General features: G+C 33.7%; 1 protein-coding gene across 1 annotated transcript; it reads right to left on the bottom strand.

The window, feature by feature from the left end:
* Positions 1–262: 262 nt before the first annotated feature.
* On the bottom strand, positions 263–15,196 carry LOC110021244. Its single transcript, XM_020719662.1, has 4 exons — positions 15,005–15,196; positions 13,305–14,925; positions 12,228–13,183; positions 263–616 (listed from the first exon to the last, which is right to left on the bottom strand). Exons 2-4 carry the CDS (start codon positions 14,703–14,705, stop codon positions 496–498), a joined length of 2,478 nt encoding a protein of 825 aa, XP_020575321.1. The 5' UTR covers positions 14,706–14,925; positions 15,005–15,196; the 3' UTR covers positions 263–495.
* Between the last annotated feature and the right edge of the window lie 292 nt (positions 15,197–15,488).

Consider the following 15,488-nt stretch of genomic DNA (forward strand, 5'->3'; position numbering starts at 1 on the left):
TACTCTTTGCATTAATACCACCCAAATCATTCATATCACAGGAAAAATATCACTATTTTTAGCTTTTAAAAAGTGAAATGCGCATTTACATGCATAGATAAGGCGGCAAATATGTAAAAAACTCAATTTAAAATAATAGATATGTACATACATGAGAATTAAGAGGTATGCATGTAAATCTTCCTATAAAAATTGAGCGAAGCAAATCTTAAGTAAGAAAACTGTCAAGTTTAATAAAAGGTTGCTAAGAAACTATAGCAGATAGATGAAGAAGCCTGCAAAAATATTTGAGAAAAAAAGTTATATTTAGCTACCAATGTCGCAAGAATGCATGCATTCCATCTATTCCGGCTTGAATGAAATTGTTATATGATTTACACAAATGACGGATACATTGCAGCTAGGTTTGCCTTGTGATTCCTGAACTCTTGTTAAAGAGGCAAAAAGGAAGCTTGCCTTCAGGAGACAATGGTGTTAATAGTTTTATTTCTATTGCTATTTAGTGAAAGACCAGACAGAAGGTGAATCTGGCCCTCTTGAGAAAAGGCTTCCGATATTAGCACTTCCAGGATTCAGGTTTTTAGCTTGCTGGGAATCATCAAAAACAGAGTCATCCCTGCCAAAAAAAATAAATAGTGGATGGTTAGTATTTATTTACACAAATATTCCCAAGTTTTCAACTTGAAAAGCTATTTAAAAAAAAAAATGGATTATAAAAAGAGTAAGGAAAATTTACATAAATACTACTCAATTTGTATGTATTTACATATCTAACATCTAAACTTCAATTTTTACATATGTATCACCTTTCCTATGAATGAAAAAGGTGTATCTCACTTTTTAAAAGTTAAGAAAGTGATATTTTTTATGTGATATGAATGATTTGGGTGGTATAAGGTATTGGATATGTAAATAGATAGGAATTGGGTGGCATGTATGTAAACGTCCCTAAAAGTAAATGGTTAGGAAGAAGACTATTCAATCTGCATGATAATTATTTTCTACAAGGCTCCAAGAGATTCTCTTTGGAGAGTTCTAAAAAAGAAAGGTGTTGATATGACCTATATTCAACTATATTCAAGTCATGACCTATATTCAAGTCATTAAAGATATGTATACTAAAGTTGTTGCTTATGTTTGAACAGGAGGATTGACCAAATATTTTACTATTTTTGTTGGATTACATTAGGGATCCGCCTTAAGCCCATGTCTTTTTGCTTTAGTTATGGATATGCCCTTACTGGACATTTACAGGAGGATGCACCTTAGTGTATGATTTTCATTGATGATATCCTTCTTGTGGATAAGACTAGAGAAGAAGCTCAGAAAAAATGAAGGTCTACATTGGAGTCTAAAGGTCTTCGTTTGAATAGAACTAAAACTGAGTACATTGAATGTAATTTTAGTAGTAGTAGATCTAGTCACAGAGTTGTACCTATGGGCTATCAAATTATTAAAAAGTGTGAATGCTTTAGATGTCTCGGGTATATTGTTCAAAATGATGGTGATATAGATGGGGATGTTAATAGTAGAATTCAAGTTGGTTGTGGTTGAAGTGGAGGAATGCTAGCTACTTCCCCGCTGAAATTTGCGTGTTTGGTTACCAGCTTCGGGGCCCAGCGTCGACAAAGCTGGCGGAAAGTGGGCCTGCGGCATTGCGTTCGCACTGTAAATATTACCTTTTGCCCCGCATTTTTTTCTTCTACCCTAGCTACTTCCCCGCTGTCTCTTTCGCGAATCCCTGCACTTCTTCTTCCCTAACCTAGAACGACCGAATTCGGTTACTGAAGAAAAAAAATTGAACAAAATTTTTTGGCGTTATTTTTTGGCGTTTTTGCGGATCTGATGGTTTTTCCTCCTTATTTCTTTCTTGTTTCTGTCATTTTCATTCTTTCCTGTTATTTTTTATGGATCTGGAGTTTCTCTGTCTCGTTTCTCCCTTCTCACGCTTTTCCTGTTGGATCTGCCTGCTCTGGCTTTCGGCCTGATCCAACCGATTGATGGAAGATTTCCATTTGAAAAGAACCTAATGGGTGGGGGATTTTGTAATAGTTCTTTAACACTGTAGTTAACATCCGGGAACTGATCAGAACTTCAATTTTATTCCTTAACCATAATTAATTTCACATATTTACATATCAAACACTACATTTAACTTCATTAATTTTATGCGACTCAATTCTTTCGTAAGACCTCCAAAAATAATATGCAAATATTTAAAATAATATGTAAATATTCGTAAAACTTCAAAGTTTATGTGTTAGATATGTAAATACGTAAGATTGTGTTACATATGTGTTCTTATTCCTAAACAGAAGTTGTTAGCAGTTTGGGGGCTTACTGAAGTTCCAAAAAAATGATTGTTATACTCCACTTTTAAACAGTTTTACCAAACAGGGGTAGTATAGTCTTTTGTCCATAAATAGTTGCCCGACAGCTGGTTTCACACAACAACACCAAAGAGACAGCCAGCTTCCCCGCAGCTGCTTCCTCGGAGCAGCTTCCTCGCAGCAGCTTCCTGGGGCAACGCAACTGCAACTGAAAAGCTGAGAAACTGCAGTTGCGCCAAACAGAGCCTAAATGACCAACCTCGCCCATATGACACCCCTACCAATTCACATAGACACACTAGTTCATTTGGATCACCTTTCTCATAATTTTGCTTTTCAAAGAGCAGCAAACCTATTAAGCAATAACTTTCTCATTGCTTTTCAAAATTTTATAACCAAATATGCTAGTCATAGCTATAAGAAAACAGCTATACTTTTTAGAAGAGAAAAAAAATTATAATAATCACAATAGCTTTCCAAAATCTATTTTTCTTGTATCAGTTCTAAAATAACTTAAACATAATCTCTAGCCACCCCCAAATAAAAACTAAAAAGAGCAGAGTTTAGGGATAGCAAAATCCATTGGCTAGCTACACTAGATAACTTTAAGAACTTGGAAGAAAGAAGATTATAATGCCTTGCAAGCTGCCTTAGCTTGTAGGCTGAAAGCTTAAGCTTTCAATCAAAAGATTCTGAGTTCAAGGTCTCATATATTCGGTATGCATATGTTTATGTTTAAATTTGCTCAAATTTCCCGAAAAAGAAAAAAATGCAGGAAATTTCATTCACTACAAATGATTCCCAGTTTGGCTAGCTTTTCATGCAGTACAGCTTCTAAAACATGGAGCATGTCTTTTTGTCAAAGAAACTGTCTTTTTTATTTTATAGCGACTACATAAATAAAGAATTTAAAAACAAAGTGTACAAAAACAATAATAAATTTAAACTTTACCATAGAAGACATGTTGAGACATAAAATGCACACAAATGAAACATAATTTTACATTGTTGCCAAAATATAACATGCCAAGAAGTATATAAAACGTTAACTAAAATATGCAAGTCAAACCCTTAACTAAAGTGAATGGCTGAGAATTAGAAAATCAAAACCATAATTGGCTGAAATAAGCCACAAAATACCACAATAATATGAGAGAATTGTTATAATAATAATAATAAACATACAAAAAAAAAGGGAGCTAATTAAATTTCCTCCATTAATATACCAAAGCTTCTCATACACAAAGACAGATCCATCTGAATACATTAAGCTTTTACGGGTGATTATCATCAAATAGCAAGCCCTCCAGCACTAGCTTTCTTGTGCATCGATCGCCTCATCTCATCATGTTATACTAGAGCTTTTTTTCTCATGCATCCAGTGGCCCCACATGATGCCAGAACTTTCTATCGGGAAATTTGTTCAAACAATTCCTTTTTTTTAGTGCCTTTTTACACAAATGTATAAATAATGTGAAAATTTCAAAGTTTAACCCTTTTGCCACAATTCAATCCTCAGTATTCTTGTATTGATTAAAAAACTTTGTAACAAATTTCATCATATGGGATAGAAAATCCGCTGAATCGTAGCTATGAGGTCATGTTTCAAATTAGAGTATTTATGATAATTAGTGTAGTCAATGATGAAATATGCTTGAAAACATGAACTTTTTTACCATTTCATTTCACTCACATCCTTTGGTATTAAAGCTGGCAGTCAAGTTTAAGGCCATAAAGCAACATTAGCAGTACGATTTCTGTGAATTATGAAATTGTAAGAACTTGCAACCAGAATTTAAAAAAGTACAACTCTAGAAAATAATTAAAATCTTTAAATAACTTTGCTCCTTGAATAAAATTAGCTGATAAATGCTAGCTAATTTTTATGCTTTTGATGATTTAATCTTTCTGAATGAATGATTTTTAGTTTATAGCATAAATAGAATTAATTTTGATAATCTCACATAAACTATGCTTCTAAACAATTTAATTATTTTAAAAAGACTAAATTTTTTAGTTGATAAAATTATAATACCACAAGCAAAATTAATATTTGACATTATTTTATAATCATTTAATTTTAAATTAAAAATTCAATTAATTTCATTATAGACAATAAATACTAGGTAGCATACACTGAATTACATGTCAAAGGTTCATGTATGCATTCTACTTCCTTCCATACTTAGATCCCTACATAATTAGAATTATATGATTTCATTTTTAGAAGTAACTTTGGAGATCAAGTAATGCATATATGGTGTAATCAAGCTTATGTGATTAATATTAGTATTCAAAATTTTATTTAGGCTATCGTTTGTTTTAATTTGGCATTTGTTCATTCAACAGTTTTTTTAGGTTCTTCAATAGTTTTTTTTATTATAGTAATATAAGAAGTTTGGAAATTCAACTGTTTGTTTGGAAGAATTAGAAATTCAATGTAAAATAGCAATGCATTTGAAATTCAAATCTTAGTTCATTTTTTTGTATTTGAAATTTTTCCGATTCAGCGAATTTTCAAATTCACACCTTAATGTAAATTGCAGCTGCCAGCCGCCTGTAGTCATTTCCGCTGACAGCGAATTTTCAAATTCACACCTTAATGTAAATTGCAGCTGCCAGCCGCCTGTAGTCATTTCCGGCTGTTGCTCCTCCTATGTTGCCAACCCCACCGCATGCCACAGCTGCTGTCCCTGCCACCTTACTGCCCGCTGCCACCCTAGTCACAGGTCGCTGTCGGCCGCCCCGCTACTGCTTTCGCCAGCCCGCCGCCGCCAACACGTTAATTTATAGATTAAAAATACATTATTTTAATTTTATTTCAAACCAAACAAAAAGAAAACAAAATTCATCGGTTTATTTTACAATGAATGAAACAACTCCAAAGTATTTAAGTGGGCAGTAGAGTTCACTTCATAAGTCTATTGATAGCCAACTCAGTTCAAAAATATTTATTAATTTTATCCATTTCTATCAACATCAATTTGTTATCAAAAATAGGAGACTGTTAACTACATGAACCTATGGGCATTAGTGATTTGATGATGTAAACCTTAAATGGTGTCATCTAATGATTTGTCAACTTGTGGATTTTAAACAAAATCAAGTTTGAATATCATGGCTATTTGAAGTGAAATGGGTTAATCTTATGAACAACAATATCTGTTGACATAAAGGGTAAAAAATTTATAAATAAATAATATAGGGAGTGTAATAGGACATCTTTGATTGAATAAAATTTTCATTTTTTAAATTAGGTGTTAAAGTTGATAGTGAGATTTCTTTGAGTGTGATATAACTGTGGTTATCAATTTCGATGTAAATCATCTCCTTATAACAATATGAGGCTTAAATTTCTTACTTTGGTAAATTTTTCTTAAATTAATTACTTCTACATATTTGGTCATCACCTTGTATTGCTCCTAATTTTGTTCAAATTAGATGCAACTAGAAACCTAATTGTGATTATTAAAATTTCTCATTGATTTTGCTTTGTTTGAATTAATTAATTTGATCATTAATTATCATTTGAATTCTAACTCATGTATTTACCGTTTACATTATATGAAAGAAAGTTTTTAAGCATATTTAGTTGTCTGTGATATATAATTCCTGATTTTTTTACAAGATCGAAATACATTGCATTGCAATAGAAAATCCTAAACAGACCTATATCATTATGAGTCAGTTTCTATTGAACTTTTTCAAATGTGGTTACTGAAAAAACAAGAAGTTGTCCAATTTTTTTATCAAAATTGTCCCACTTTTTGCTAGTTGCTTTTCCCACCAAAAAGCAAGTAGAAAATAAGAATTAAATGAAGCTTGAAAGGAAAATGAGATTCATAGAGACAATGTCAAATAGTTGGCAATAAGGCAGATACCAATAATGATGTTGAAAACATAAATATTGTATGACCTACATCTGCTCACTTATTTGCAAGATAAGCCAAAAAATTCACGAACAAGAACATGAAAAATTGAAGAATTTTGCGAAGAATACAAGAAAAGAATATACACATGAAAATAGAGCGAGCCAAAATAATGATCCAGTTGAGTACAAAGAGTGATAAGGAAAGAAATAACACATACAGACATGGCAATGGGCCTCTAAAGATACTTGTGCAGAGCAGAAAAGCTTCTGCAGCATTTGAGAAATCTCAAGGGAATGGAAAAGTGATTTTAATAAATTTGAGAACTAGCATACTTCTTAAAACAAACTGCTTCGCAGTTTAAAACCCATTAGTTGGGTGTGTTTCAAGTTTTAATAAATTTAAGAACTAGCATGCTTCGCAGTTTAAAACCCAAAACAAAGTTGCTCCTCCTCTGTTGCCATCCCCACCGCATGCCACAGCTGCTGTCCCTGCCACCTTACTGCCCGCTGCCACCCTAGTCACAGGTCGCTGTCGGCCGCCCCGCTACTGCTTTTGCCAGCCCGCCGCCGCCAACACGTTAATTTATAGATTAAAAATACATTATTTTAATTTTATTTCAAACCAAACAAAAAGAAAACAAAATATTAAAAATTAAAAATTAACATATCAACAAACCAAAAAAATAACAACAAATTGTACAAATAAGTAAAATGTTAGCTTCCTAACATCAAATTTCGAAGTAGAAAGGTTATATAGATATCAAAAGCTAAGATATCAAAATAAAATATTAAAACATAATAACATAACAGCCAATATAAGTTCAACACAATTCTTTCTCTCCCATTCAAATTATCTACTTGAGCAAGAATATATCAAATCATCAACAAAAAAATTTTAAAATTTAATATTCCAACTCTAATCAATCAATGGATCTTCATTAGAATCATTGACAATAACAAATTTATTTCCCCTACCTCTGTTTGAATTCATGTTCTTAAATTTCTCCTTATCTTCAATCTCAAGCATCTTCGTATTCTCTAATCAATAAAATCAATATAATAATTAATTTTTAAAATTTTAATTATATTGATGGTTGGATTTCAATTAGATAAATTTTTATAGATATGTTTTATGTTAATTGCTTATTGGATTGTGTTAGACCTATTGATCTTATTTCTGCCCTCATCAAGGAAATTAACATTAAAGATCCTATTTTTCAAATCAGATGATGTTGCTCATTATTATCATCCACAAACTATTCTTCATCAGACAGCATGTCATTACAAAGTAAAGGGTCATCGTCAAACTTTGAAGCCACTTTTGCAACTTCCTATCACTTAGTCTCTTCTTGTACAAAATATAAATCAATAAGTTCATTATTAAAACACAAACAATTTTCCTCCAATTTCACTCACAATCTAATGACAAACATGTAAGTCTCAATACATTAATAGTAAATCATTTTAGCTCTATTGTGTCATCACTATATTGAATCTACCATTCAACTAAATTAGAAGAAAAAAACACAATTAAAATTAGAACTATCCATGCTTTTATTAACATATATTAAATTAACCTAAAGAATGTGTTACAACAATATATTAAATGTTTTAATTCAAAAAATCCATCTCTCTGAATGGTAAAAGTTGCATGTCAGCTTGCACCTGCTTAGTTGAGTGAGCGATCAACCTTATCCATGCAATAATACAAAAACCTAATTTGATCTTGCGATTGGTTGAACCATTCTCAACATGGTAAAAGTATGTATTAAGATAATATTCTGCAGCAAGCAAGTGACAATAAAGCTGACGCACCAACTTATCAATGATTTATCATATCTTACTATAGCAAACTCATCTCATCCAATATTTAAAGTGGTCAACTCTTTAGCCTTGTCCATTGCATTGTAAATAAAGCCCATAAATGACCCTTTTTCTGAGTCCGACCTTTTTAAAACTTGAACCAATAGTTGTTGTTATTGAGTAATTAACACTTAACCACAATTTATCATTCAAAACAATCTTCCTTGCTTCTTTCTTTTCAATTTTCTTTGTCCAAGCACAACTAAGCCACCAAGTAGAAATAAAATAACATTCAAAAGTTGTCTTACTTCCAACATATTTTGCAAGATCAAATAGACTATAGCAAATCTAATTGTACAAAGTTATAAAAGTTCCTTAATACTAAATTTTCTCAGAAATGCCAAAAATCAAAGAAAGATTGTAGATAAATCTCGATAATCTTCTTTATTATGCTCAATGCATTATTGTTTTAAGGCAAGTCACCAACTTGCTCTAAAACCAAATCTATAAAGTGTCACACATGGGCTCTAGTGCATATGTTGCCTCTTCTCTATCAACCATTTGTCCATCGACCTTTTTGAATCATCTATAAAAGTTTGAACCACTAGATACTCTTTAATCTCCTCTACGACTCTATCAAAGAAGTCCAAAATAAACTTTGCACAATTAAATCTTATGCTTCAACAAATTTTAAGAAATATTGATCAAGATTAGCCATTGTTAATTAAAATATTGATCAAGATTCTATTCCTTACAATAGAAAAACCATCAGACATCATCATCACTCCAATCAAATTCCAAAATTTTCTAATCTCTTCCCTCATTTTTCAGTATTATTTAGCACTTTTTTCAACACCCAAGTCCTCAAATCATTCATAAACAATGGTTTCAAGCCGCAACCCAATGAATTTATGGCATGGATGGACATGCTGAAATTAGAATGGGTTCCACATTAAATGAAATGGAATTTTCATTGAGATACCTTCCAATATTCGTATAAACATTCTTACACCCCTCTCTAGCACTTTCAGGAAAAATTTATATAGGCAAACATTTTAGCATCTCTGCACCCAAATTTATATTTATTGAGGCATAGGTACTTTGGCACCTCTATATGACACCAAAGGCAAAGAAGAGAGGAATCTTTATCACTATATAAGAACAAATATCAACTCTATCGTCAAACTACCATTGTGCTAAATTCTTTGAAATGTTCACCTGCTGGAAATATGCACGAATCTTTGAAATGTACTTAATGAACACTAGGTCACTAAGACACATTTGTTCTAATTTGTCATATATTTTCTTATGAATCTAGAAAGGTGTTCACAAAGATTAAATGGTTGCATGAACTCGAGTCTTTAAAACTAAAATTTAAGTTTGTTTTTCTATGTAAAAAAAGCATGCCTAAAAAATTATATTGCAGATGGTAAACTTATGCTCAAATAGGGCTTTCTAACATGATTCTTAATAGATAGTTCCTTATCGAGTCTTATCCTCTTATTGGAATTCACTTCAAACCTTCAAATAATTGTGAATAACTTGTCTACCAATCGTATATCTGATTGTATTAATCATTTTAATTATGTTTAAAAATCTCTATTAGATAGTAGTCACCTTGATGCACATCTTCACTATTCATGCTGATGACTTTATTCAATTTCTTATGTGTTGAAAAATTAGTATTTTGTTAGTATATTTTTATCTTTATATATGTAATCACTATTTTGAACCATAGTGTCAAGGCTAGGCAAAGAGAAGCTTCACTTTTATCGATTGCATGCCACGTGCAACACATTGAAATTGTAGATCCCTTCGAGAAATTGAACAAAGTTATCAACATGAATAGTGAAGATGCATTATGCATAGGGCTGTCAAAAAAGCTCGTTGTTCGCCAACAGTTTGTGTTCGGCTCGTCGGAGAGTTCGTGTTCGATTCGTTTGATAAGTAAACGAGACGAACACGAACAATTTTTTTTTCGTTCGATTTATAAACGAACCAAACACGAATAGTCATTTGTTTGATCGTGTTTGAATCGTTATTGTTCAAAATATAAAATATTTTAAAAAAATTATATATAAAAAAATTATAATATTTTAAAAATAATTATATGTTCTAAAAATTTACCATATTTTAAAAAATTAAATATTATAAATTATAATATGATCTTCAAGTTTATCTTTTAGCTTATATTAAATTCTATAATTTCATATTTATCATCAGATTAGTCTCTTAGCTTAAATTTTCTGATATTTCTTTTAAATTTATTTAGTTTCTTCGAGTGAAACCTAGTTTTTGGGGGTGAAATGTCGCATATTGCCTCTAGATCTGAATTTTTTATGGATGAGATATGATATTATGGTTTTATTGTGAGATGTGTTTTGGCTATTTTGCATTTGTGTTGTGATTCATACAAGTTTAAGCATTGATTTCATATAGGATTAAGTTTTTTTTTAAAGATTTTGAAAAATTAAAACAATTCGAACAATACAAACAAATTTGTAAGATTTAGAACAATTCAAATTATTCGAATAATTTAAACAATTCAAATTATTCGAATAATTTGAACAATTCGAACATTTCAAACATATTTCAAACAAATCAAACCGAACACGAACAATAATTTCATGAATAATTTTAAACACAAGCCTATTTCAAACACACAATTTCAAACGAACCAAACACAAACACGAGCTCTGTTCGTTCATATTCGATTCATTTACACCCCTAATTATGCATCAAGGCGACTACTATTGAATAGAGATTTTTAAACATAATTAAAACGATTAATACAATCAGATACACGATTGGTGGATAAATTATTCACAATTATTTGAAGGTTGGCAGTGAATTTTAATAGAGGATAAGGCTCAATATGGAACTATCTATTGAGAATCATGTTATAGGGGCCTATTTGAGCATAAGTTGACCATCTGCAATAGAAATTTTTAGGCATGATTCTTTTTACATAGAAATACAAATTTGAATTTTAGTTTTAAAGACTTGAGTTCATGAAACCATTTACTACCCGTTTGGGGCAGCTTATTTGGTGCGGTGGCGTTTTGAAAACGCACCAGGCCTATTTAGGTGAACTACGTTTTGGCAACTTATGCATTTTCAAAATGCTGAAAACAACATTTTCACACAGTGTCTATCTAGATGTGGTGGCAGCTTTCTGTTTGAGGTCTGGTTCTTCCAAAAAAAATAAAATTTTGTAATAGTCACCGCACCTAGCTTATTAGCAGATCATTTTTAATCAGCTTATCGACACATTATTCAATAAACTGCAGCTGCCCCAAACAAACCCTTAATCTTTGTGAACACCTTTCTAAATTCATAAGAAAAAATAAGACAAATTACAATAAATGTGTCTTAGTGACCTAGTGTTCATTAAGTACAATCAAGCTAAAAAAAGAAATATTTTATTTAAATGTGGTCATCAATTTAGGCACACTCTACAACATTCTTCTACAATTTTTATTGGACTTTTTAAAACTCGTTTCTTGAAAATTTTTGTCTGATGTAATCATAAAATGGGTATGATACACATGCAAGAAATGCAGTAAGCATGGGCAGTTTAGTTGAAAATAATATGTTTCACTTCGCACCATGCACGTGAAATAAAAATAAAATCTTGCATAACACACTGCGTTCGGTGCTTTGAAAACAGTGGTAATATACAATTATTTTACTAAAAAAAGTCAGAAAAATGAAAAAAATTCAGAAAAATGATTCATTTAAAAAAACTTCAGAAAAACAAGCAGCATCAACTACTACAACAGTGCAAAAAAAAAAACAATGATTTGCTTACAGTTTTTTCACATAAATTATAAATCCATTCAATAAAACAGCAAAGAAATCATGCAACAAATATTCATAAGCAATTATTCCTAACAAAAGGAATCCCAATATGCAAGGTGACCACAATACAACAAGTTCAAGTAAGACAATCTAGCTGAGTAGAACCTTAAAGTTTAAAAATATAAATCATGAATAAAATAATGAAATGTAACCAAACCAGTAAATGAAATAGAAAAAAGCAAGGAAAAAAAATCAAACAACTTAAATATGTTACCATATACTCAATTATACAAAATCAAAGTTATTCAATAACACATCAACAAAGCATATAAAATGGTCGCATTGAAGCCAATTTTATTCAACTTTATTGCATAAAAACAGCAAAAAAAAGAAACTTTCTAGAAAAGCACAAAGATACTCACTTGGTCCAACCATTAGTTGGGTGTGTTTCAAAAGGTTGTCCAACAGTAGATTTTACCGGACTACTATAAGAAGATTCACCCTGAGAGATATTAACCATGAGATCAAGGGGCAGCAAATGAATATCATCAACCACGGGCGAGGGAGACTGGAAGAAATTCTGCTGCCATATGCCGTTATCATTAAAGGTAGGACTAAGTGGACTATAAGTCCCACAATTTTGTTCATTACCAATTGAGATGGGCGGTACTACAGGATTGTGGGATAGAGAATTGTTTTGTGCAAGAGGTGAAAGCCACTGGGAGGGACGACCTATCAAACCCAGCCCTTCCTGAGGCAATGGAGTGCCCCACATTTGCCATGTACTTTGTTCTTTTATATTGGTGGATGGATCTGAATTAGGATAAGGGGGCAAATTTAGTTTTGACAAGGGGGGTTCGATAGGGGAAGGCTTATTCATGTCTGCAGAAGTCAAAATATTCTTCAAATATGAAGATCCTTCGTTCGTCAAAGTAAATCCGGTGTCTAAGTCCGACGGAAATTTGTCGAGCGACTCTGACACAGGCCCCAACAAGGAAATGGGATCAGGATCATAGCATGGATCCTCAAATAATTCAGCGTCTTCTGACACTGAGCTTCTTGGCGGCTCTTCGAGAGGAGGGAATGATGTATCAGGGATGATAGGAAAAATTGGATTGGTTGGAAAAGAAGAGCTTGTAGGAGGGAAGGCTGCGAAAGGTGATGATTTCCTAAAATCAACTTGGTTATCAGGGGGAGAGTAGCTTTGTAATAAGTTTTTCTTAGATGGATGATCAACTAGATCTGCTATTTGACCAGTTTGCTTCAGTTGAGTAGCAGAATTTGCATCAGGATATGGAGAAACTGCTGAGGAACGAGTAAACAATTGCTGCCATGACTTTTTTATAACAGTTGTTTTTGGTTGAGCATGTGTAGTCCCCTGGAAAAAGAGAGGAAAGTGAATAATTAGCACATATAGATATAGCATATTAATTTTTAATCAAGAATAAGAATAAATACATGATACATAAGAAAGTATATTTGCATGAATAACAACTCACAAGTCGACTTGAGCTTGTCTCAGAAGCCTTATCGCCTGCACTAGAAGATGATTTACCAGCCACACGCACTGCAGGATGAGTATCTCTTTTGTTTCCAAAAGTCTGACCGTGATCAATAATTCCAGTGGCAGGCTTAACAGTCTTGGTAACAGGAGCAGAGTTTTGTATGTTCCTTCCAAAGAAGGGACCAGCAAAACCTCTAGAAGAATTTAAAAAAGAGCCTTTCATACGGTCGAAATATCTGGAATTATTCACAGTAGCCTTGTTTCCATAAAAACCATCTGAGGCCTGTGATTTGTAATTATCAGCAGGACCCTTCCGCAAATCGCTCAATTCATTCTCAACCTTCTTTTCCAACTCCCTTTTCCTTTCATTTTCCCTCGCTGCCCTCTTCTCATGCTCTTCACCATCAGAATTGCTCTTGCTGGATGCTTTGTCCTTGTCTTTCCTTCTATCTCTCCTCCTCCTATCCATTTCCTTCTTGCCACCTCTATCTCCATCAACATCTGAGCCCTTTGAACGCTCTGCCTCAGCTGCCAACATCTCATCCCGCACTCTCCTCCTTTCCTCTACAAGCCTTGCAACCTCTTCCCTCTGCTTCCTCTCTTCCTCCTCTAGCATCTCCTTCTCCAACCGAGCCTGCCGCCTATCCTCCGCTTTCCTTCTAGCTTTCTCTCCTCTACTTTTATGGAAATTTCCACTACTCTCTCCTTTCCCTAACAATCCTCTGTGATCTGAATCTAAAGATCCATCCTCCCTTGAAGAACCAAATCTGAAAAACTTGCTACGAAGCCACCTCATACACGAGAAAAAACATGAAAGTAGCTTGCAGGCAAGGAAAATCACACCAAAACAAGATCTTTCCGTTGAACAGCTACGATCATTTCCATTCCAGTACTTTGGATCAGGTCCTGCCCAGTTACCATTCCCATCAGCATAACACAACCAGCCACTCTTCCCAACAAAATCAGCAATCATCGAACTTTCCATCTGATCCGGCAGGTCAAGCTCCGGTCTTTTCGAGATGTGACCACAGTAGGAGCACATAAACCGGCCACCACCAGGGTTCTGATCACGATAAGGCATGTGGCAATTCCGGCAACGACGTGTAGCAGTTTTACGAAGTTTCTGGAGCTCTAAAGCCTCAGTTCGGCGGCGCTCGCGGAGGCGGGCAGCACGGCGAGCCCGCCAATTTGAGAGGCGGGGCATTAGAATCTCGTACCAGAAAAGCGTAGCTAAAAGGACGAGAACACAGGCAAGGCGAGGTGATGTGATCTCGAATCGGAGAGCGGGAGGGAGAAGCTGGGAAAGCGCCCAGAGAATGATAAGCGGGATCACAAGCCACGGTAGCATGGTCGCGACCCGCCGAGACCACCTCTGAATCACACAGAGTATACACATTATCCAGAAGCTCAATCGATTGTAGCAGTCCGGAACAAATTCTTCAGCACCTCTTACCAAAACCGTAACTTCTCCCGGAGTGGAATTGGAATAACGAAATCCCTAATCCGAAGTAATAGAGTAGAGACAATCCTATCAATCTAAGAAAGCCCTATTCTTCGAATAATTTTTTTGGGCGTACCTCAACAAGGAACGGATCGATTAGGGTTTCTTCAGCGGCCTGCAGAAATCAACCTACAAAATGAAAAAAAAAAAAAAAACTACTGTAATAAAGATGGAAAGAGGAATTGGAGACTTACGGATTCGACGACGTTCATGGAAAATAGCAGAGCTCGGGAGACTGGCTCGCGTTCATGTACTCTAGAGAGGGGAGGACGAATGGGGAAGAGAGAGAAATACGGCAAGCATCGGTAGTAATTAATTTCCTTATCCCTCGAAATAAAATTTGCTTGTAATTAGCAAGTCGGTTTCCGAATTTGGTTGCTGGGAATGAACCAGTAAAATGGATTCATGAATAAAGCTTTATCCGCAAGAAAAGAAATATAATTTGTGAGTTATATTAAAGCCCAATTATTAATTTTTCTTATTAACGGATTTACTATTTTAATATCATAAAATTATTTTTTAATCAATTTTTTAAATAAGGGTCCTATTGGGGTAGCTTATTTGGTACGGTGGCGTTTTGAAAATGTATCTGTTCTGTTTGGATAAATTGTATTTTGACAGCTTATGCGTTTTGAAAACGTTGAAAACAGTGTTTTCACACCGGACATATCTAGGTGC

The sequence above is a fragment of the Phalaenopsis equestris genome, unplaced genomic scaffold, assembly GCF_001263595.1.
Source record: "Phalaenopsis equestris unplaced genomic scaffold, ASM126359v1 Scaffold000125, whole genome shotgun sequence".
Lineage (NCBI taxonomy): Eukaryota > Viridiplantae > Streptophyta > Magnoliopsida > Asparagales > Orchidaceae > Phalaenopsis > Phalaenopsis equestris.